Here is a 23,195-nt window from a genome sequence, read left to right as displayed (position 1 = left end):
GTGGTCCTACCAGAGGCTCGGTTGCTCCATGTGACCCTTTGAAAATTTTGTTTTGGTTTAAAGGAAAGGAAGCATATCAAAATGCTTCAGAAACAAATTAAAGCTGTGTATGATTTCCCCACACAGCACATAAAAATTGCTACCTGAGATGATAAGCAAATCACTTCTCCCTTCTGACTAATAGGATTATTCCTCACACCTTCGATGGTTTCCCCCCACGAGCTAGACTAGGCAGAAGCCCTTAATATGCTTCATCTGTTGGTGTGCCGACCTGTCCGGGTGATCTCAAGCGAAATAAGAGAGAGTCCCAGGACTCGTGGAGACAGCAGGCAAGCTGCATTTGCCTCCCGGTCCACCCCAGCGATGGCCCTTCATCGGCCAGCCTCAGGGAGTTTTGGTTTCAGCACTGGTCCTGGCGAGGATAGTGAAAGCGCCTGGCTGACCGCGAACGCCTGCTGAAGGATGGAGCAGCCCAGGCGTTTCACGTGCACTGACATATTGGCAGTGTTTTCACCCTTTTCCAGAGCTTGGTGTGACTGCAGATGGTTCCTCCCAGACCTTCAGAAGGCAGAGCTGGACCAACAAAACTCAGGCCTCCAGCCCGGGGATCCAGGGACCAGAGAGAAGCTGCTTCTTGATATGGATATGAAGACAGCACCTTGAAGCAGGATGCTTAGTCTCATGTAGGATCATGTGACTCCATGCAGAAAAGCCAATACTTTTTTGTCTCTGCGAGTGACACTGGGCGCCTCATCTAGACTGCGAAGCGGGGACCGTGAACGTGGAGGGGGCCCCGACAGGAAGGTGCTGCTCCACCCGCAGAGCCGCCACTGCCCAGTGCTCTGGCAGCTTCTCTCCAACAAGCTCCTCCCTCCCACGCAAGGAAGAACGCGCATGGCTAGGCCCCCAAGACTTTAAATGCAGTCAGAAATGAAGAGGAAAACATGTTTTGCATTTCATGTAGGATACTGTATTAATCAAATTGGTCTCCTTTTTCTCCTATTAGTCTGGTTGAAAAAAAAAAGATTGCTTTTGAAATGAAAATTTTCTTTTCCTGATAATACAGAAAAGATTAACTTAATTTGTATTAGACTCCGATTTAATTCAGCTACAGCTCAGAGAAAAGCTAATCTGGGCTTCGTGAGAAGGAGACACTTCTTTCTTTGAGGAAAAGTGGCAGAGGAGCTAAAGGCTTATAGCCAACCGCCCGGGCACAGTGTTTATTAAACCCTGTGCCTGCTGCAAGGCAGCCGCACCATACACGTGGCTTCCCTACTAATTCCTGCCTCGTCATCTTTTCAGACTGATAGTTCTTAATGTGGAAACACACACACAAAATCTTAAACATGCCAAAAAAAAAAAAAGTATGTACTGGTGAAGTGTTATAGGCCCTAGGCATCAGGTTCCCAGAAAGCTCTAGATTTTGGTTTAGAAATAAATAAAACTGCATGTGGAATAGCAGGTTTTTGTGTTTATTATTGTTGTGTATGCCCTCCCCCCACTTTCTGCACTACAATCTAAGCTGAATGATTTACTGCCAACGGGCACCGATTCTCCCAATCCAAGTGTGCAAGGGAAACGAGCCTGCGTGATCCTCTCTAGCTGAAGATACACCAGGCGATCCGTCTACGTCTGTTCCCCAGAGAGGAAATAACTAGAGGGCTGCTTGGCTGGAGGGGGTCGGGGTGGGAGGTGGAGCCCACCCTCAGTCAGAATCCATCGTGAACAGCTGGATGTCCTGTGGGTTCCAGTACAGGCCTGCAGCCGAGTTGTAGACCAGGGACCAGACATAGGGGATAAAAAACTCCTCGGGCTGCTCCTCTTCCACGTATTTGAATTTCAATTCTGGAAATTTCTGCAACGAAAACAAGATGATTTTATGACCTCACGGTTCCATGCAAAAGCAAAAGCAGAAGCAGCAGCAGTTTATAAGTGGTGGTGTGGTCTGGTGTGCAGCGAGCCCACCTCCCCTAGTTGGTCACAGGGCCTGAGAGCTCTGGAGCATTACAAGATCCGGCTTCCACATGACTCCTGAGAACACACACGTTTTGGGCAGGAAGGGCAAATAACCCCCGCGGTACCACTCAGCGAATGTCAGTTTGCTGAGAGGAGCAGGGACCAGGATGGAGAGAGGGTAGGATGAGAGCATCAGACTGGTGAATGGGCCCTGCAGCGGGGAGCAGACAGGGTTCCAGAGAGACCGGCTGCTGCTTCTTGAGAGACTTTGCTTTCACGTTTGAGTCTCCTTGGAGAGGAGGACCTGCCCTCACAATTCCTGAGCCCTCACAATTCCTGAGCTGTGTCCGCAGTGCAATGCCGGACATCCGGGGCGGCGGCTGTTCTGCATAGCTTAGCCTGGCTACCTCCTCCTCAAGGACCGGTGGTGGTGGCTTCAGCTTTGCAGAGAGGGAGGCTGAGGTGATTCCTCACTGAGGCTCAGATCTGGCTCTACAACCCTGCCAGGCGATCTGGCCTGCATGCTGCAGTCCTGGCTGGTAAGCGAGAATATCTGCAGTTTCGAGGTCCTGAGCAGCACGCGCTTCTCCAGGCTTTGGCCTTTTGCTTTTCCTATTTTACTCCTGACCTATTTATTCCAGCTGGGGCAGAGGAGGTGATTCTCTTGTCAGCAGCCCGCAGAGCTGCTGGAGTCTACTGAAAGCCCCTGGGCCTCTTCCCTCGCCAAGGTGACTCTGGCAAGAGTGGCTACAGTTTGGTGACCCTTGTCACAGGTAGGGCAGGTAGAGGAGGAGACAGAAGAAGGTCGAAGGAGCAGGCTGAGAGAGAAACAGGGGACACACACATAGCATGCACAGCCCACGAGGGCAGAGTTTTCTCTATTTTGTTTGCTGCTGTGTCCGCACAGGTACTATCCAGATACTTAATAATTTAATGAATGAATAACATCAGTGAAACAATCAACCATATACTGAGGACCAAGAATGCCCCAGGCACAATAGTGAATTCTTTGTTGATATTATCTTATTCAACCCTTTTTATGTGAGTCATTCAGTCATTTATTATATTGGTTGAGTGTCTGCTACTCTGTGCCAGGCAGTAGGCGCTGTGGGTGCCAGGACCGAGGGATACAGGGTGCAGCAGCCACACACAGTGCCTGTCTTCGCAGAAGGTGAGTGCTCCTGGAGGAGAGAGGCAGACAGCAGCGACGACAACTCAGTGAGAACAGAGTAGTGGGAAAGAAACGGAGAGGAGGCTCCAGAGGCCTGAGCGGGCGGAGGGGAGGCCTGTGTGAGGCAGGAGGAGCACGGGCTGGGGGCGCAGGAAGGTGAGCACTGGTGAGCAGGGCCCAGACATGGGAGGATGGGGGGACACAGGAGCTACACGAAGAGCCCTGGCCCCCATGCTAAGGTCCCGGATGCCTTCGAAGGACCTGAGAAGGGGGCCTGACAAGAGAGCTCTGTGCAGGGATGGGTCGAGGTGGGGGGGCGTGGACAAAGCGGTTTGAAGTAGGATGACACTGCAGTAGTTGGGTGAATTTAAAAGCTATTAAAAGGAAAAGGTGGGTGGGTGGGTGGGGGAGACACACACACACACACAGAGTTATAGGACTTCTAAAACATTCACAGTGATTAAGACTAAACATCCAAGTGCTGGATCCTCAGAGTCCAAGAGCGATGAGAGGGGGCAGGGAAAGTGCTTTGTGGCAAGGTGAGTTTCGAGTTAACTCTTGAAAAGGTGTGCAGGAATTCCTGAAAAGGAGGGCAGTCGGGTCATGGCTATTACCTCAACATACCAAACAGTACGGCCCTCCTCGGTATGGCTTTAATGAGAACCAACTCCATTCCACGGCTCCCAGGGTGTTATGCAAGTATAGAATATACACGAATGGGTTTTATAAGTGGCCCAAATGCCAGCATCACCCACCTCTATACACTCCCTCACGCTCTATATACCCCATTCTTCAGAGGCCTTTGCAGAACGACTCTGGGGGAATGACAGCCCGCGCCTTTTCAGACTATCAGTGTTTCCCATCTGTCAACGATTGCGACTTAGAGGACAAGTTCTCCCACTGGGCTTTTCAGGTCAGCCTGGCTGACAAAGCGTGACTGGCTCAGAGATATGCGCTACTTCCAGCACTTGCTGACACGACCGGGAGTCAGTGAGGCCCCCCAGCGTTCCATTCCCTCCTCGGCCACTCACGAAGTCCCTGGAACTCCTCCAACCCTGGGCCAGCATCGTAACTGTAACCGTAACTGTAACTGCTCAGTGGCTGTGTGGCCTCTCGGGGGCCAGGACCCTTGCCGTCCCTGATGAGCCTCCTCACACTCTCTGTGTTGTTTCTGGCCTAGGACTGGGTTCTCAGGTATGAGTGGACAGAGTTCTTGGGGGTGGCAATAAGAATTTGTCATGGAATCAGGTTCCTTATAGGTAGCAACACAGTAATATTCTTTTCTGTGAAAAATCTGCATTTGTAGCAATAGGGTGCAGCTACCAATAGCCGAGGGTACTTGTGTGCTGAGTCCGAGTCAGCGCCCTGCTGAGGCTGATCTGGCCTCCCCGCCCCCCCACCAACGGAAGGGGAAGCGGGGTGCCAACCCCCCAAAGGAAGGGGAAGCAGGGCCTCACGGAAGGGGAAGCGGGGCCTCACGAGGCTAAGCAGCTGGTTCTCGGCCATACAGCCTGTGGGATGGAGTCGGGATTAAAACTTTAGGCTGACTGGATGGGAGACTCAGTTTGAAAGCAACACCACAGTTGCAGCCACCCTAGTGCTTTATCCTTGACTTTGATTCTCCTAGGCCACACAAGACCCATGGGGTTAGTTCTGTGCCCTTTCACTGTACAGCACAGAACTGGGCACACTACTGGTCCTTAAAAAATAGTTACCAAACCCATAATGACATCAATAATCAAGAAAGGATGAGGGACTGTGTTTGAAGAAAAGAAATATACCCTCTAATAATGAGGATAGGAGTCCTTGTTCTTAGAATGGCCTCAAACTTCAGAAAACCTTTCACAATGACTTGGAGAAAAGTGTGGGGGCCAGAGGGGAGTGCAGGGGTGGTGGGTTGAAAGGTCAGGGCCCCCACATTGCCTCTTTCAGCTGGAATAATAACATCCTACATTTCTATGTGGTAATATAGCCAATAAGATGCACTCTTGTTAGAAGTAAAAATGACTAAAAGATGTGAAACCTTGTGACATATTTGGGGGTTTTCCTATGAAGGCCTTAGGAAAGGACGTGAGGCAACTGACACGAGGCTGCTTTCTGTATCCCCAAGGAGGGTGGATGGGAAATAAAATAAGCCAGCGAACGGCTTTTGTAAGAATTCCTTCCAACCAAATTAAGGAAACTTAGGCAAGAGCTGCTCAACGGGCTGGCACTAAGTTTACCTGCTCTCATGATTCTGGGGAAATTCTGATGACTATTCAGTTAGAAAGAAAAATGAGTCAAAGACTGCCCTTCGATCACGCACAGGAAAAGTTCACCAGAAAAAGCACCTGGCATCTCCATGACTAGCTTTCCCACCACCTGGTAAAAACAGAGCTGAAAATGCCTCGTTTTCATTTTGGCTCAAGTTTATGTCAAAACAATAATGCGTCTTACTCTGGAGTGAATAAATGTAGTAAAGAAAATCTCAATGTTGGGTGATACCCAGAGTGGCAAGGACATCTAGTATTCGGTATCTAAGAGTACACAAAAATGGTATAAAATAGTATAATAGCAGATATGTAATTTATTATGAAATTTTTCTTCAAGCTGATCAATTGTTTCTATAGAAGTTCTCCATAAAAACTTAATAATCAGTTCTGAGATTATGGTTCACATTTATAGCTAACATACCGATTACTTATTATGAGTCTGTCATGTTCAAACACTTTACAGATAGTTACTCATTTAATCTTTGAAGTAACTAGAAAAAGCGCTTGAAAGGCAGGTACATAATTAAGAGTTTTATCCCCATCTTTTCTCATTCATTCATTCATTCATTCATTCATTCATGCAGCAAATGTTTACTGAAGGCCGACTGTGTAGTAAGCGCAGTACCAAAAATACTGCTCTGAATCAGACACACACAATCCTAGTATTTAAGAGCTAAAAGCCCAGTCCTTATCATCTGGGTGACCTGGAACAAGTCTCAGACTCAGGCTCTTCAAAGACAAAGTTTACTCTGGGATCTCAAATTGAACAGTCCTGTCTACTTCACAGGGTGGTGACAATCAAATGAGATGAGCTGTGTATAAGTGTTTTCTACAGCACCTAACACAGAGTGAGTGCTCTACAAATGTTGGCTATGATTACCGACACTAAAGTGATAAGCAAACCTAAGTTGTGCTCCTATTATATAACTTTCAGCAATCCAACCTGAAGACTAGAAATACTGTGGCTGGTCTGGTACTGAGCTCATTTCTCTAATGACACCGAAACAGACACTTTTCACCTGGCAGCCCTTTTTTCCCGATGCGTAATAACAGAAACGAAGGTCTTGGACCTCCCCACACATCACCCAGGAACTAAGGCTGACGAAGGCTTAACGCGACAGACCATCTTCAGAAACATCCTTCAGAGGACAGAGTTATGTCACTGAGAGAAGGTGGGTCTCTCTGTCTCATTTGCTGAATGTGTTAAATGAGTGCACAATAACCCCGTGACGTCAGTATTCTTGACTCGACTGGAAGGGGGACTGGCACTGAGGTGATAATGAGGACAAGAGAGTCACTTCTGAGATGTATCTGACATTAGGAACATGACCTCGGTGTTCACAGCCTTCCTGTATGATGATGTGGCATGTGCAACAACATCCAAGATGGAGCTGGGGCGCGGCGTCTAACGCCTGAGCTGAACGGGGCTGCAGTGGCGGAGGTTATCCCAAAGCAAGGACACTGAGCCTTCTGCTAGGAGCTGACAGAGCCAATCCAGTAGGGGAGCTCAGAGGAAGTGACATATCCTGAGGGCACCCAAGCGCTAAGTACTTCCCACTCCACCCATGGCCGCCTTATAAAAAAACAAAGGTGGCATTTCTCAGTTCATTGGCTTGTTCCCTTCACGACAATCAGTGCTCATCTTGTTTGTTTGTTTGTTTAGGTGCCGTGTATCTCCCCCACGAGAATGCAGGCTCCAAGAAGGCAGAAGGCAGCAACGTTGTGAGCATCTGGCACACGACGAACACTGAAGAAATGTTTGTTGAACGATGCGTTAAATGAACGATCTGAATCATGACTTCAGATCTGTACAATAACCCTGTGACGTTGGCATTCTGAACTCTACTGTATGGACAAGAAACCCAAGGCTCAAAAGGGTAACTAACATGCCAGGGAGGACAGAGCTAGTGAGCAGAGCCAGAGGCTGAATCAAACTCAGAACTCTCATTGTGGCCTCTCCAGACTTGACAAGTACCTGGTTGTGCGTGTCTTTAAAATGTCTGTATCTCATGTGGACGCTAGCTTTCCGTGTCTTTCCAGTAAGGATAACAAGCTTCGAACGTTTCCTAGGTGTGTCCTGACCCCTAAATCGAGCTTGAGTTTCTGCACTGAGAAGCAATAGAATTGATCTCCACGTCCCTGTTTCAGCTCTGGAGTCCAGGTGGCCCCAGGCTGGGGGGCAAGAGGCCTTGGCTCTGTCCTGGCTCAACTGCCGGCAAGCTGGGCAGCTTGGGACAAGTCAAAGTCACAGCATTTTTCCAGGACTCAGTTTTCTCACCTTGTGTAAAATGAAAGACTTCTGACCTCCTTGTAATTGTGACTGGGTGTGGTTTTCTGAGCTGACCCCAGTAAGGTCTATACGTTTGTACTCTCTGCCCGGCCTCCCAGGCTCTCCCGGGTGGACCTGGAGAAGGGATCCAGTGGGCTGGGCCTCAGTTCACCTGCAAACCTGAGGTTAAGCATTTGCTGGTTTCTACTTGGCTAGGCTTCACTTGGTGGCAGTCTCAGGGGACAGGGTAAATAGCTGAAGGTTCCTGAGCTGTCTTGTGAGTTGACAATAGATGGTTTTAAAGGCCGAGACTCCCAACTGCTTAAGACCAAGAAAAAACACTAAGCTGCGGCTGATGTGCTCACTGGCCGGAGAGCCCGCGGCTAAGTGGGCTGAGGTTCCAGGCACGGCCCCTGCCAGGGCTGGCTGGTGAAGGCCCGACTCCTTCCACAGACTGGTTGCCTAAGTCTCTGTCTCCCACGTGTGCACCGCCGGACACGGGGAACCAAAGGGCAAGTACGGACAGAGCAGCAGGAACGCACTTCTGCTGCTGACAAAACCCGAACCCTGCGGACGGCGCATGTGCACACACGCCCCTGACGCTCCAATACCAGCTGCTTTCCCCGCGAGGGGACACATGAGCTGCGAGAGTGTTTCTTGGGTCATTTGCTTGGAACTTTTTACCAGCACTTAAAAGGTTCGGAAAGGGAGATAAAGCATAAATAGCAAGAAAAACCAAGAGCATGTTCCCTAGGACTGGGCCATTTGAAGGCACAAGGTAAAGAGCTTCTTTTCCTGCAGTGGGTTGTTTTTAAGAGTATACCGGGAACATTTTAAAAGGGTGAATAATAAGCATAAATCATAAAAGAGTTTTGAAAACACTACTGATTCAACCTGAGTGTGAATGCAGCCTCTGCGTAACTAGCTGTGCCCAAGCTCCATTTGATCTGATCCCAAATCCACCAGATCTAGAATGTGCGCCAACATGGCGTGAGGTTTAATTAGACATTCTTAAAAATATGCGCTCCTCTAATGTGTTGTAGAAGTCTGAGAGCTAAGGAAAAGAAAGACAAAAGATTTTATTTAGCCCTAATGACACTGGGGACACATTTGGTCAGGATTCAGTCCAAGAAATGTCATAGACTGAGTGTCAGATCAACCACCTAGAAAAATTCACCCTTTCCTCTATGTTCCTTTTCAAGCCTGTGGAGAACAATAATGCCATCCTGTGATGGCTGAGGGAAGTCCAACTTCCTCACTTGAGAGTGTCTTCACTTTTGACTCGGCCAACAAAGTCTCCTTGGCTGCCCAGGACCCAGGCCACGCGTGTGTTCCTCGGCCTTCCCAGCTCTGACCGCCAACCAGCTCCTCTTTCCCCATCTTCTCTCCGATTCTTAGCCCCTCTTTGAGCTCCAGCTAGTGACGACTGGGTGGACGTGCTTGAGGATCACTAACGCTTTGGGAAAGCAGAGGAGGGGGCTCTGAGGAAATGGGGGCTCCGGTTTGATATTTACGGCGAGAATTCATCTTAAATGGTTTAGCGGACTGCAGGGTGCTGGTCGCTTCGGGCCCCGGCTTTTTTGCTCCTTTCTTTCCAAGACAGTTGTCTTGTGACTCGGCTGATTAAGGAGAGAAAACCCATCTCTCAGGCTTGGAGCTTTGTCTCAATTCAAAGCTATTTACAACAATCCTGCTGTTTTGATTTTTGGAGCCAGAGGTAATGCTAGACTCTCAAGTTTAAACTGGAATGTTTTTATCAGCTCCAGTGAATCAACCCACCACAGTGGGACATCCGGACGCCCAGCCAAGAGACAAAGCAAAGGTCTGATTTGGTGGTTGAGGCTTGGGTATAAAAAGCAGACCAAGAGCTTTAAAGATGGTCTCTGCTGTCAGTCATGTGATCTGGTGAAAACCCACAGGAAGTTCAGTGAACAGATGGAGGGCTCAACTGCAATAATTTTATCACCACAAAAGTTCAATGGAGTTTTCCCCCTTCCACCTAAAGATTATATAGACAGCATCAGAAATTCTAGCGTGGCTCCAGAAAGTGCAATTTAAATCAAATAGCTAATTAGCATATTTCAAAAAAAAAAATTCTTTAAAAGACCACATTAAGCCTCTGAATAGACGTGGCGGGTTATGAACGGTAGCGAGGCAGTTGGTCACCGTGGGCAGATGAGATGAAAAGTAAACTGGTTTCATGATCCTGTCACGAGATAGATAGCAAGGTAAGCACTGACACACAAAATTTTTTTTTTTTAATCCAGGGCTGATTTGGGAATGATGATCCAGCTTCCCTGCCATTCACTCCCTCACATACTGTGTAACATTGGGTCCTTCAGTGGTGAATCCTTAAGCTAAGCATTGGTGAGCACCAACTACATCCCAGACATTGTGCTTGAGCTGCAGAGGAGAGAAAGCGGAACAGCTGGTCCTCTGATGGGGGCATTATTTAGGAGGAGGTATGATGGCAGTGGAGAACATGACACAGGATGGAAGAGCTCTCTTCTATGTACAATCTGGCCAATACTGAAGTTGGAAAAATTTACCCGAACTAACGAATCTGGAAACATCCATATATCAATTCAGCTCATTTGTGGTCTGAACAAGCCAGAACTGCAGGCTCTTCTATGTATAACGGAATGAGTTACAAATGTATCAAATATTATTACTTAACCCACAAAAACAAGATAGCCCCTGGTCTGTAAGTTATAGTAACACTGCATGTAGAAGAGTTCTATTTTATGTGAATTAATTTCAAAATTAATGAAAAACTAAATTCAAAATACTGAAAATTATAAAGGGTCACTTATTAAAAGTTACAAATTAAGAAATACAAAGCTCAAATTAAGAAGCCCACCATGAGAGTGGCTCAGAAGACAGTCATAATACATTGCATATCTAAGAGCACTATGGCTGGCCAGGCAGGGGGGCTTCCGGAGCAAGGAGCTCTCTGGGAAGTAAGTTACCACCCAAGAAGAGAGTTATAAAGTCGGCAGATACCTATCTTGAAAGGTAAGTCGAGGAGACCAACCATCTCTCACTCAGGACACTGTCTTGCCACCTATGAGCATCTACAAGTGACACTAACAGCTTCTGTGACTGGCGGCAAGAAACTCTTAGGAAATATAAACAGATACAATATAAGGCTGAGCCATACTTGTGATGAGCTCTCTACAAATTTACCAGCATGTCATCAGCCAGAATCTGAAGCCCATCTGAGTCTGAAGTCTGAGCCCTTTTCTCACAGATCCAGGTTAAAGGGGATCACAGAAAGGAGAACATCTTCGGTTTTAAATCTCTCTCTTCTGGGGGCTGGTGGGGAGGCATGGAGGAGAAAAAAGCAAGGACAGGCACTCCTGCTGCAAGGGAAGCTGGAGAGAGGCCTTGGCCGATGGGTTCCGACCTGTAGGGACAGGGCCGGGGCAGGGAGAGAGGAGGCACTGCACACGGAGAGACCCTCATGAGCAAACAGTGAGGCCAAGGGCACCCTTTGGGGCCTGGCAAGTAGTGTGCAGCCAGTTCACGGACTAGGAAGCCGTCAGCTGGGGATGACAAAAAGACAGAGGGTGGAGACAGGGAGGTGGGCCTCGAGGGCCAGGATAACAAGTCTGTGTGTTTGGTGAGTCTAGAGTTGGGAGAATAGGTTGTGGGTAGATATGTGTAATTTAAAAGCCATTAACTTTGAGGTGGCAGTTGAAGTTGCCAAATGTGTAAACTCCTCAAGCCTGAACCGCACTGAATCAAAGCACCCGTTCTGGAGGAAACTGATTCCAACTGGGAGGCTGGGAGGAGAGCACTGGATTCCAAGGCGGAAGACGAAGAGCAAAAGTAGAGAACTTACTGGCAGAACTTCTTTTGCTGAAAGCGGGCCCAGAGAGGGAGCCCAAAAGGACTGGAATTATGTGTCTTTCTGCAGTGGGGCTCATCATTCTGAACAGGACCCAGAGAGCCAAGAGAGTGAGATCTCAGAAAATAAATGCATTACCACGAGATAAAATTCTAAGGAGAGTATAAGCTCCATGAGGGCAGGGATTTTTTTCCCCCTACTGATGTGCCTCTAGTGTTTAGAATATTGCCAGGGGCTTAAGAGATATTTGCTGTGAATGAATGAAGGAATAAATGAACAAAGGGGTAAAAATTATTTGTGGAAAAACTCAAAAGGGGAGGAGCAACTAAAAGAGTTTGGGAAACTGAGTCCTGCATACCAGTGAAGTTAGTGGAATAACTGCCCAAATTTATTTGGGACAAAACGAACCAAATTAGGCCCATGTCACTTTGAGAAGCAACTGAGCTGATGGATCGAGATTTGGGGGACAATATCTCCAATCTAACAGATCAATTTACTTCTCAAATTGCCTGCTCTCCTGGCTTACCACTATTCTAACATTGTCATAGTTTTGCTTACCTAGGAAAAGTTGGCTCACAGAGAACAGATAATGTTAATAAAGACGGTTACTGCCATATTTTATACCTCAGTATATATCTAATTACGCAAAACGAAGCAAACTCATTAACGGGTATGGATTATAGATAGTCATGGTCTAGACTGATGCATAATATCTAAACTGAGACAAGTTCCATTTTTAATGAGTCCTTTACTTTCTACTCTTGTCAAGACTGCAATATGGCTTAAAAGGGAGACATATATGGCCTCAAAATGTAACAGTTAACCGTTAACGACTGTGTCTGTGATGATCTCTCTTTACACTATTATTTTGTTCAGAGTAATATGTGAACTAGGGGAACAGGAACTATGGATTTGGAGAATGATTCTGAATCACGTTTAGACAGATTCTGGCAAAACAAGGATCTTTGCCGTGTCTGAGATACACACGCTGGAAGTTAACATGTGGATAATGAAATGCAGAGGCTGTGGGGTCAAGGGCAGACACGAGTCTTCTCTGGAACGCCCTGGCCCCAATAGGTGTGCAACTGAGCAAAGGAGAAGCCAGGTGATTATATCAGGTGAGAACACAGCCTTTGCCAGATTATGTCAGAGAGAAAGAAAACTTCGACTAAGACAAATATGGAGATAAAAAGTTGTCTTTAATTTCTTAAGAGTTATCTTCTTTGGACATTTTTAGGATTTAAGTTATAAGCAAATGTGAGTTTTTCAAGACTTCAAGGGGCATTACCTGTTCTTAAAGTCACATCTTAATTATTCCTTAGCAAGAAGTTAAAACTTAGCTCTGATAATCAGTATTGCCATGCATCTATTATATAGGAGGATATTTTTCCTCTGTTTATGGAAAGGACAATCTATTCCAACTGTTATGTAAAAATCCTGTGGTTGCTAGGCCAATGACATTTTCTTCGATTTACTTTGAGAAAATCCTACTTAAATCCCACGATCCTAATGGCAAGCATTTTATAACCTGAAGTTCAGTCTTAGTACTGCCTATGGCTGTACTTCCCATTGATCCAAGCATTATCCATGAGTGGGCGAACCAGACCTGTGATTTCCTGTCACATGCAACAGTCTTGGCCCCGTGGTTAATTCATTGACAACGTGTGCTGTCAATGAATTAAAAGCACATAATGAGATTTGGTTACTTCCTCATGATCATTAGGACTAACAGAGAGAATTAGGACATCTAGAGGAAAGGGAACAGAAAAAGAATGCTCTAAATGAGTCCTAATAACACTATGTGCTTACGAGCAGAGTACGAAGTGGGTTTACCTTGAATTCCATTTAAGGACGGTCACGTTAGCGAAGTTCCAAAATCGTATAAATGTGAGATAGAGCATGCTAGTAGACAGGATGCTCCTGCTTCAACAAAACAGGTCTAGGTCAGCTAGAAAAATCCGTATTACTTTCCTGAGCCTTAATTCTAAGACATCGTGGAATGACAGACTGTCAGTACTAGAAGGAATTGAACACCTCCACCCCCACATATTCACTCCTACCCTTCTAAAAAGAAGGTACAAATGCACAAATAAAACCACAAAAAAGTCCTGCATAGTCATAAAGTACACCAAGTTAACGGAATTCACATTAAATAATTAGTGAATAAGTTTGCTTTTTAAAGAAATTGTTCTAATATAGTGAAAATATATACATCATTTCCTTCTAAAACTCCTTCAAAGTCAGGCTTATTTTCTTTGGAAAAGTAGTTGATACTTTCTAAAAATTAAAAAAAAAATGCTATTGATAATTTAGTTGTTTTTATCCCCTTAAAGTCAGTAAACATATTATTAAAAAAGTCAAAAACTTGATTTGGTGTTATGTATCACATTGTAAGATACTATCTTAGTGTGTTCTTTTGATTCATAACATTAAATATCAATTGTGAATCATTCGATTGGTTCAAAACCTCAAGATAGGAGATAAGCAAGAATGCATCAGAAAGAACTAATCGAAGCAGCTTGTCTAATTTTTCTCAGGGAAGACATGAACAGGAAGAAGCAAAGACAGAGCAAAGTGGTGGCTGGGTAGGTCGCTGGGGCGGGGGTGGGGCGGTGGTGAGAAAAACACTAGCACTAGAGTGACGTGATTTGAGAACTAGGACCAAAAAAGAAAAATGATGAAGTGAAACCTACCCTACTACATATTAACCTATAAAGCTAAAATAATTGAATGGTATGATATCCCTCCCTCTAATTTGGACCATCACAGATGTATATAATTTGGAATTTATACCTGCTGTGTTGTAATCACAGCAGCACAACCAAAAGATCTGTCTAAAATACCTCGGCTAAGGAATATAGGATACGTTTTATTTTATAGTTCAAAAAAAGTGACTGAAACTTAAATTTTCAAAAGTTTTAATTTTGAAAATTTAAGATTTAAAAATTCCAAAATACACGAGTACACGAAAGAACCAAAGCCCACATTTCCTTTACGTACTCTAATCGCATGAAGGACACCATGGTCCCCCAGTCACCAGACTTCTTCCCCCTCCATCCTCACTCCATCTTAATCAACTGACCGATCTGTTACGTGGAAAACACTGTGGGGTATGGCGAGTATAAAGCAAAGTTCCTGTTCTCAAGGAGCTGAAAATCTAGTGAGGAGACAAAATATAAACGCACTAACTAAACATTTAAATAGCAATCCCATTGTTAAATACTAAGAAGAGCTATACAGAGAGTGAACTACTGGAGAGATTCCAGCAGGAAGAGGTCAATAAATCTGTCATTTCTGGGACAGTCTTCACGGAGGCAGCGGGATGTAGGCTGTAGGGAGGTAGAAAAGTGGTAAAGAGGACAAGCTAGGCAGGAATGGAGAGAAGGTTCGGGGCGGGGAGGGAGGCAGAAGGCAGGCGAAGGAACATGGGAGTAGCAGTGGGGGCTGGGTTCTAAAGGTGGACCAGGGCCCGAGTTGGAATTGTAATTTAATTGTACAATTTAATTTGAATTGTACTTTAATTTCCCTGGATTCTTTAGGCATTGGAGAGGAGACGGTGAAGGAGGTAAGAGAGGTACTAAAGTTTATTAAAACGACTTAGGTGGTAGAGATAATGGTGATGTGTGTGTGTGTGTGTGTGTGTGTGTGTGTGTGTGTGTGTGTGTGACATTTTCCCCAACAAACTACATCCATCCTCTTTCTCCATCCAAAAGTCATGTTAGAGAAATGAGACCACAGAATCACCTGGGTAGGCGCCTATTAGAAATGCAAATTATTGGACCCAAAATATCCTATGATTCAGGAAGGCAGAAGGGAAAGAATGACCACAGATAAAAAGAACTTCAGTTTTGGAGGAGCCATATGTGGGTGTAAAAGTTCTCGGGAATTGGGAAGGACAGACTGCAGACTTGCAAAGGCATCCCAGCACACTGCAGTCAGAAAGATTTAGACAGCGTCTAAGATACCTCTCTCATTTGGCATCTGGGGAAATTGAGGCCTACATTAACAATGATCTGTGATGTGATCACAAATCAAATATGATGACCTACATCTCAGATGGCATGCCACTGAGGGAGATATTCACAGGAAGCTAATGAATGTGAAGATATTAATATCTGTAAGTTGAAACAAAGATCAAATCTTCCATTTATAAAAGCCTATTCTTTACCATTCATGAATCCTGTACAAAAAGGCACAGGTTTTGTTTCATTCCTTAGTGTGTTAGAATTTTAAAAATTGGCCTGTCATGTCTAAAATGGAGTATTGTACTGGCCTGAGGGCAGGTTAGAAATTTAACTACACTAGTATAAATCGGTGTGATTTCAACTTTTTTTCATGAAGGGAACATTTTATAACTTTATGAATAAGGGAAAACGCTGCAAGCGGGTTTAAAAGAGTGTGTTCAGAGGTGGCAAAGCAGTGATCCTAGCCAACAAGACCAGGGTACCACCGAAAAGTGAATCTCCCTGGATTCAAAGGCCTGCTCCTGAAGCCCCGGGCCTCTCCCGGGCCTCGCTCAGGTACTGGGTCAGGCAGGGTCACAGACCTGCACAATGATGTCAGAAACGGCAAGGGAGTCATGCTTGTTTCTATTTTCTCTGCAGCAGTGGCTCTGTATGCTGTGGATATGGGCAGAGATTGTATAACTGCAAATGCTGGGAGCCACCATGTCCTATGTCATTCACAGTCTGAAAGCCAAGGCTGGGCCAGGCAGGACATTCTGACTCTTGTCCCTTTTCATTTTCCGGCTTAGACAAACTGGAGGTTGCAGAAGGCAGGCAGTTGGTACTTAATGCTCTTGATGGCAATGGTCATGCTTACCATTATTTGAAAATGAAATAAACACTGTGATAAGGAACCATAAACTTTAAGACTATGATGTATCTCTCCCATCGAGGCTTGAATGGTATAACAGAACAAAAACGGAGAGAGTTTACTGCCATGCCACCCTGAACGTGCCTGATCCCATTTGGTCTCGGAAGCTAAGCAGGGTCGGGCCTGGTTAGTACTTATGGGAGACCACCTAGAAAGATTGGATGCTGTAGGCGTTAAAAAAAAAAAAACAACAGAGGGGAAGTTCAGAATGTCTGAATTTTAGACCTGGCTCTGACACTAAGGAACTTGGACAAATAACAGTACCTCTTTGAGGGAACTTAAGTTACCTCACCTGTAAACCATTATGATGATGAGGCCTGCTCTGACTGTGATGGAGAACCGATGCAAGACTGGCTGCAATGCTCAGGGACTCAAGAGGGGCTGGGGGCCCAACGAGGGCCAGGCGGGGCTGCTGGCCAGTTTGGTCAGCACTTCGCCCTGCCTCGTCCAAGCAGAGGGCCCTAAAAGAGCCTATCTCCTGCCCTGTGGCAAAGGTCACAGCCAAAGGAAAACTGGGAAATAGAAAGATTCCTTTCTCCATTTTGGTCTCCACCATATTTTTTTTTTTTTCCAAATCAATGTCCTAGGCAAGTAAAACATCTGTAGGTGAAGCATTTGAAGATCTACAGTCATTTCTAACACATGACAGTGGTTCAAGAGGAAGGAGTCCTGTATTTAATAACACTGGCTCTAATTATTCCAAATTTACATATTCCAATAAAAAAAGATACTTTGCTTATCTCTTGATTTACTTTCAGGGACTAACCGTGGACAACTAAATCTGTTATACACTGCAAGCACGAAAATTAAATAAAACTGATATTTACCTTAAATATATCCACCAAACATTTTAAAAAGATATTTCTAAGGAAAACTCTAAACTTAAATAATCAACATATTATATTTTAGGATTTGGATATAGGAGACAAATAAATGAAACACTCTTTTATACTTGGGGTTTATTTAGAAAAAAGAATGTAGAACATATGTTTTATTTTTAAAAAATCAAAATTTGGGATAAATAAAACAAGGTGAAAACTATACACTTCCCTTAAAGAGAACTATTGTATGCTCAGCATGAAAGGAATGACATCTGAGTTCTGGGGCTTCGAAAATACTGCTTTACTTTCAAAAGAAGCAGATTAAGGAAGAGAAAAGGTTGTGCTTAGTACAAGAGTAATTTATATTGTTGATACATCTTCCATGGTTTCTCCATCCTAGTGAACAAACAAAACACCTTCTGATGAAGAAAGATGTGTTAAGATAAAACTTCTGATTAAGTCCCTCATGCAAGGTGACCTGTTGACCCATGTATCCTTCCTTTCTTTGTATTAATATTTACATTTTAATTATAACAACTGATGCTTTAACAAATATGGCATTTTAACACAATGGTGGACACGAAACAATGGTCTTCTTAGCCATCTGGCTGATAGGTGCGCATCGTTTGCTGTGCCTATACCAAGGACCCAACCAAATGGCTGACTCAGGCTGTTTTCCTGGCTGTTTTGGTGGTCAGGGCTGTAGCAATGCAACGTGGGGCACAGGTGGCTGCCACTCAGCGTTGTAATGTGAGGGCGACGAGCTGGGACCCCAAGTTGAAGGCTAACTCAGTACCACTGAAGGCCCAACGCTTCCCTCAACATTCTATTAGGGAAAACTGCTCACATACACGAAAGCGGAGGGAACAGGATGCCTATCAACCAGCTACAAGTCATCATCTCAAGGTCATTCCTGTTTCACTTACCTCGAACTTCCTCCCTCTGAATTATTTTGGTGTCAATCCTAAACATTACATAATTTTATCCCTAAATATTAACCTGTAATATTATCAAACAGGTAAGAACTTTTTGCTCTACTTTTAAGATAACTCAATGAGAATAAATTTAAGTTATAGAGTTATTCTTTCAAAATATGGTCCCTGCCCTTAAATAATCTTAACAATTACATGGAGAGCTCGGATGAATGAAAAAAATTCACTAAATAGCAATTCTTCAATGTAACCTAGTGTCAGAAGACGTGATACTAATTGCTGGTTCCTATTTAGATGGATTCTAGGATGTGCACAAATGGATCCATGTGGCCTCCTAGCTTCATGTGCTTCCTCTCCTTTACACAAACCATCAGCCACTGCCAAAACAAACTTCCCAAAGTCCTTTGCACACTCCAGGCGATTCCTACCTCCATGCCTTTTTCAAGACTGCTCATTATAGCTAAGATGTCTTTCCCCCCACATTGTCATTTCCTACAGAGTTGGTTCGAATGCTTCCCCTCCTCCAGAAAGTCTTTCATGGTCCTCTCCAGTGCTTGGAGCCTTCCTGCCTAGCCACTCACAGGCATTTGCCTGTACATTTCACAGAAGGTGCCTGGATTGGATATCGGTTTGTATATGGTTTTCAGTTGCTACTGGACATAAATGTGTTGAAGGCAGGCTCCATGAGCGTGCCACCTCCAGTTCCAGGCAAGGCTTTGCTGAGTGAGGAACGGTACCCGCTGCCAAAGCTATGGTGGCTTAGGAGAGAGACAGACCCTGTGGGCAAGGGCAGTCAGGAGAGGCTGACGAGATGGTGGGTCTGGGTAACCCTGAAGGAGAGAGGAGAGGTGGGAAAGCACGCTAGGCGGAGGGAATTATTCAGAAACCTGGCCAAGCAAGAGAAACATTTAAACTCCCCACGCACTGATCTCTCTGAGGAGCCCCTGGGTCGTGAGAGGTAGTAAGCAATGATAAAATCTAATCAGGGTACTCTATGGCTTAAAAAATATATATTTGATGGCTATCTAATGAAAACTAGTGTCATAGAAGATATGAAAAAGAACCGAGACTCTGCACCAAGGTATTTATAATGTAGGCATGGAGATAAAACATCTACAAAAATAATAAGATAAGGTAGAAGTGATAATTATCATGCAAAGTATGCAAATAAATGTAATTTATGGGAGTCCAGGGAAGGGAGAAATTATTTCAAATGGGGGCATCAAGAAAGGCTTCAAGGAGGAGGTGGCAACTGGGTGGTCTGTAAACACTAGGTAGGATTCAGGCATGTGAACGTGGGAGGAGGGGCATTCGGGGCAGAGGAAATAACAGAAGAACAGGCATGGAGGCAGAGAAGCACAAGGGTACCCAGCGACCAGCTGGTGTGCAGGGTATCTGGAAAACAGGGAATAGATAAGGAGTGATGTGAAACAAAGCTTGACAGGCAGGTTTATGGACAGCTACCGAGCCTGACTCTGGAGCCACTAAGTGTCAGTGAACAGAGCAGTGACCAGGACCTGAGTGCGGTTTTGGAGGATTACTTGGAAAGCAATGCGATCCATCTGGACCAGGGTGGATGGGGAAGCCGGCCCTTGGAGAGGAAGAGCTGGGAAGCTAGTGCAGAGGTCCAGGTGACAGGAGATGAGGGCCTGAATCAAGAGATGGCAGCGGGAAGAGAGGAGAGGATAAACAGAGGAGAGGTGGCAATGCCATTGGGGTGAAGAGGGAGGGAGGAAGACATGGCAGATCTTCATAACTGCCTCTACTCAGAAAGGGAAATCAGGGGTCCAAAGTGACAGATCCAGAAATAAATCCAAGAGTCTCCTCTGTTGATGGTTATATGTTTTGAGTCCAATGACCTTTGTTACTTTTGTTTTTCACTAGAAACAAAGGAGCAGACAAATAAGATTCTGTTTCCATTCTCAGTCTGACTCCATTCTAATGATTCTTTATCTTTGTGATATAGTTTCTTCCAGCCTGTTTGCCTCTGGGAAAGGGTCTTTGTGCAACTGACTTCACAATGTCTTTCCACTCAATTCAGCAGTAGCTGCTGACACAAGCCCCCAGTCCTGATAGCTTCACAGCCTGGATTAGGCAAGCTGTCTGGAAGAATTATCGAAATGCTGATTCTCTTGTTTTTATCTTCAAAAGTCAGGAAAGGGGGGACATAGAGCCTGGGAGAAAGTCCTAATAGCTATTCCTGAAGGGAGATGTTTTACTTAGTTTTGTCCATTTCAATTTTGGCTCATCAGCCTGTATTAGAGAGTGATAACAATGGCTTAGGGACAAGGACAGACTGGCCATCAGTGGTCAATGATCAACTTTCTGATCAGAGTCTAGGAAGTGCATCCTTATCTAGCTCAAGCTCAGGATCTGTTGATGAATGAATGCCCTGCCCAGGCCCCAGGCCCTGACTCTGGGATCTCCAAGGCCTCTGTTGCACAGTGACGGACAGTTCTCCTGCCACAATGTGAAGTCAGGAAACTGCCTCCCACATGTTCGGAGAAAAACATCAAGCCCTTAAGATCCTAGGGATGAAAGTGAAAATGGATTAAATTCAAATCAAGGTGGTTCACAGGAATACCAAGGTGTTTCCCATGCACAGAACACACATGTCTGGTCACGCTGTTTGCCATGTGTCCCCCTACTCCCCTTGAATTATAGGGAAAGGAGACAGGAGTGCTTGGGACACACTAAGGTTAAGGGGTCCAGCTTAGAAAAACTGAGTCTAGTGAGGAGGAGGGACCCATCCTCTATATAAAGTTTAGAAAAAAACAGTCCCCTTCAGAAATGTACATGCAAATTTCATTCCTGGGTTCCTCCATCAGATTTCCTTTTCATGTCTGGAAATCAGGGATGGGGACAGGGTGGGTGATAGGAAGGAGATCCTAATAAACTTGGAAAGTGACAAAATTCCCAGGTAGGAGTATCTGGAATATCCTGCCATCATCAGGCCTCTTCACCTCTTACTTCCCCTTTCCCCAGTACAGCAAAGTCTAGGTTTAACTGGAATCCTACTGATTGGAACTTTCACTAAAGCACACTTATTTTTAGGACAAGAGCACAAGTATATATTCAATAAGTTAAGAAAAACCACAACGAACTTCCAAGGAAGCCTGCCACTTGGATTATTATGTGCTCGGCATGATTTCCCACACCTTACACAGGCTTGTACAAAGAAAACTCAGATTAGAAGGATGATGGAAATGCAAGACTCTGAATTATTCACAAAAGATAAGTAATGTGTTCCTTACCGAAGCCTAAAGAATTTTCCTCTTACTGTAAAAAACTTAGGGAATAAATTATTTTGAAGTTGCAGTTTGTAAGTAAGTGAATATACAGACAAAACTAAAGATATATGTCAGTGAAAGATACTGTATGACAGAGCCAAGTTTAGAGCGGTTTAGGGCTGTCCCTGACTCAGAGGAGCTTCCTGTCTAGGGGACGGCCACAACTGTATGATACAATTAGAATTCTAATAGCTGGGCTAAGCAAGTGGTGGGGAAAGGCTTTGCTGAGGAGGTGATAATTTTTAAATCCTGAGAGAATGGGGTGACTTTTGGTAAGGAGGAAGCACTTTAGACATTGGGGAAAAATACGAAGTCATGCATGCAAAAACAATGATACCAACTTCATCATTAAAAGGGAGATAGTAAAACTAATCACTCCTCAAAGGACTAGGTTTTTTATTTTTTACTTATGACAGTTTATAATTAATAAGCCTATATAGAACCTTATCATAAAACCATATATACATTATAAAAATTTTTATCAGAACTGCAATGCCTAGAAAAGTAGCATTTTTAGGCAGATTCCAGGTGAAAATATAAATTCTCTGATTTCAAAATGGAATGTTTCGTGAATCTATTTACTGGTCAATAAAAATTAACTTGTGAGATTTCAATTATTTTAAACTACTCTTTTAAGCCTATTTCCCCAAAAGTCATTTACCACTTATACAGAAAATGCTTTTAAAAATAAACATGCAAAAATTTATACCAAATACATAATTCTGAAACTAGATTAATTTTTGTGATGCTCTACAAGAGCAAACTCTATGATTTCATATTTCCTAAAGAAATTGTTAACAGTAAGAAATGTCACATTCGCTTTCTGAGGGCCACTTTGAATTTTCACCTATAATCTATTTGATTAAATCGTACTTGAATTAAAAATAATGCAAAACTCTATTAGGCTAATGCAAGGGAACTTTTAGCCTCTGTGCTTACATGTAGAGAGGCTAACATGTACTTGAGAGCACCAGTAAGAGTGTATCAAGTTCTATTAATAAACCTTCTGGGACACCTTGTTCCAAATGTACATTTTTCCTTTTTAGACTTGCAAATCTCCAATTGAAATAAATCTAGTTTTAACTTTTTCCACATTCAAAATGATAGTTTCTCTCTTTATTTTCAAATACTGTTTGCAATTCAACCCCTTTGGTTGTTTATTATATATCTAGTGTTAATCTGTAGTCATAACAAAATAGTGACTCTTAACACAGATGCTCAATCCCTATGGGTTTCTAAGCTATAAACAAATTATTTTCTCAAACTTTTTACCTACATGTAGGATTTAAAGCAGCTACATTTTTATTTCAGAACTATTAAACTGTTTAAAGTATACTTAAGTTACTTTTTAGCTAATTCATTGCTAGATCAGAGAGAACTCAAAAATACAAATTGCCTGAAAGTGCTCACAAATAAACCACAAGCTCTGGCTCTGGGGTTCTTTGCATAGCACATCACTGAAATACCCACAGAAGGCTTGGGTCTTTATTTTAGAGAAAGAAGGGGTATAATCTATTTTCCAAATTCCATTTGCTTTAAAACTATTAACTCCTAAGTCTATAATAACCTCTAACTCATACTGCCCAGGGTATCTTTTTCTTTCCTTCTCTCTCTTTTACTGTAGTAAAAACCAAAACCTAAAATTTATCATCTTAACCATTTTAAGAGTACAATTCAGTAGCGATACCTCCATTCACAATGAGATCTGATGTGAAACAGATCTCAAGAACTTTTTCATCTCTCAAAACTGAAACCTTGTATCCATTAAACAACAACTCT

At 44.1% G+C, this 23,195-nt stretch overlaps 1 protein-coding gene and 1 pseudogene across 8 annotated transcripts in view; one reads left to right on the top strand and one right to left on the bottom strand.

Moving 5' to 3' along the window:
- Window positions 1-947: 947 nt before the first annotated feature.
- DYM (dymeclin) overlaps window positions 948-23,195 on the bottom strand; it is a 261,966-nt gene continuing 239,718 nt past the window's right edge. For all 8 annotated transcript variants that reach the window (XM_039841985.1, XM_039841986.1, XM_039841987.1 and 5 more), the window contains one exon: window positions 948-1,855. In XM_039841985.1, coding sequence (XP_039697919.1) covers window positions 1,706-1,855 — 150 coding nt within the window. In that variant the 3' untranslated portion in view covers window positions 948-1,705. The remainder of the gene's footprint in view (window positions 1,856-23,195) is intronic.
- On the top strand, window positions 16,430-16,546 carry LOC120590927 (uncharacterized; annotated as a pseudogene).

Source organism: Pteropus medius, unplaced genomic scaffold (genome assembly GCF_902729225.1).
Source record: "Pteropus medius unplaced genomic scaffold, Ma_sr-lr_union100, whole genome shotgun sequence".
Classification (NCBI taxonomy): domain Eukaryota; kingdom Metazoa; phylum Chordata; class Mammalia; order Chiroptera; family Pteropodidae; genus Pteropus; species Pteropus medius.
The sequence above is the reverse complement of the archived record's forward strand: the minus strand, read 5'-3'. Positions and strand labels throughout refer to the sequence as shown.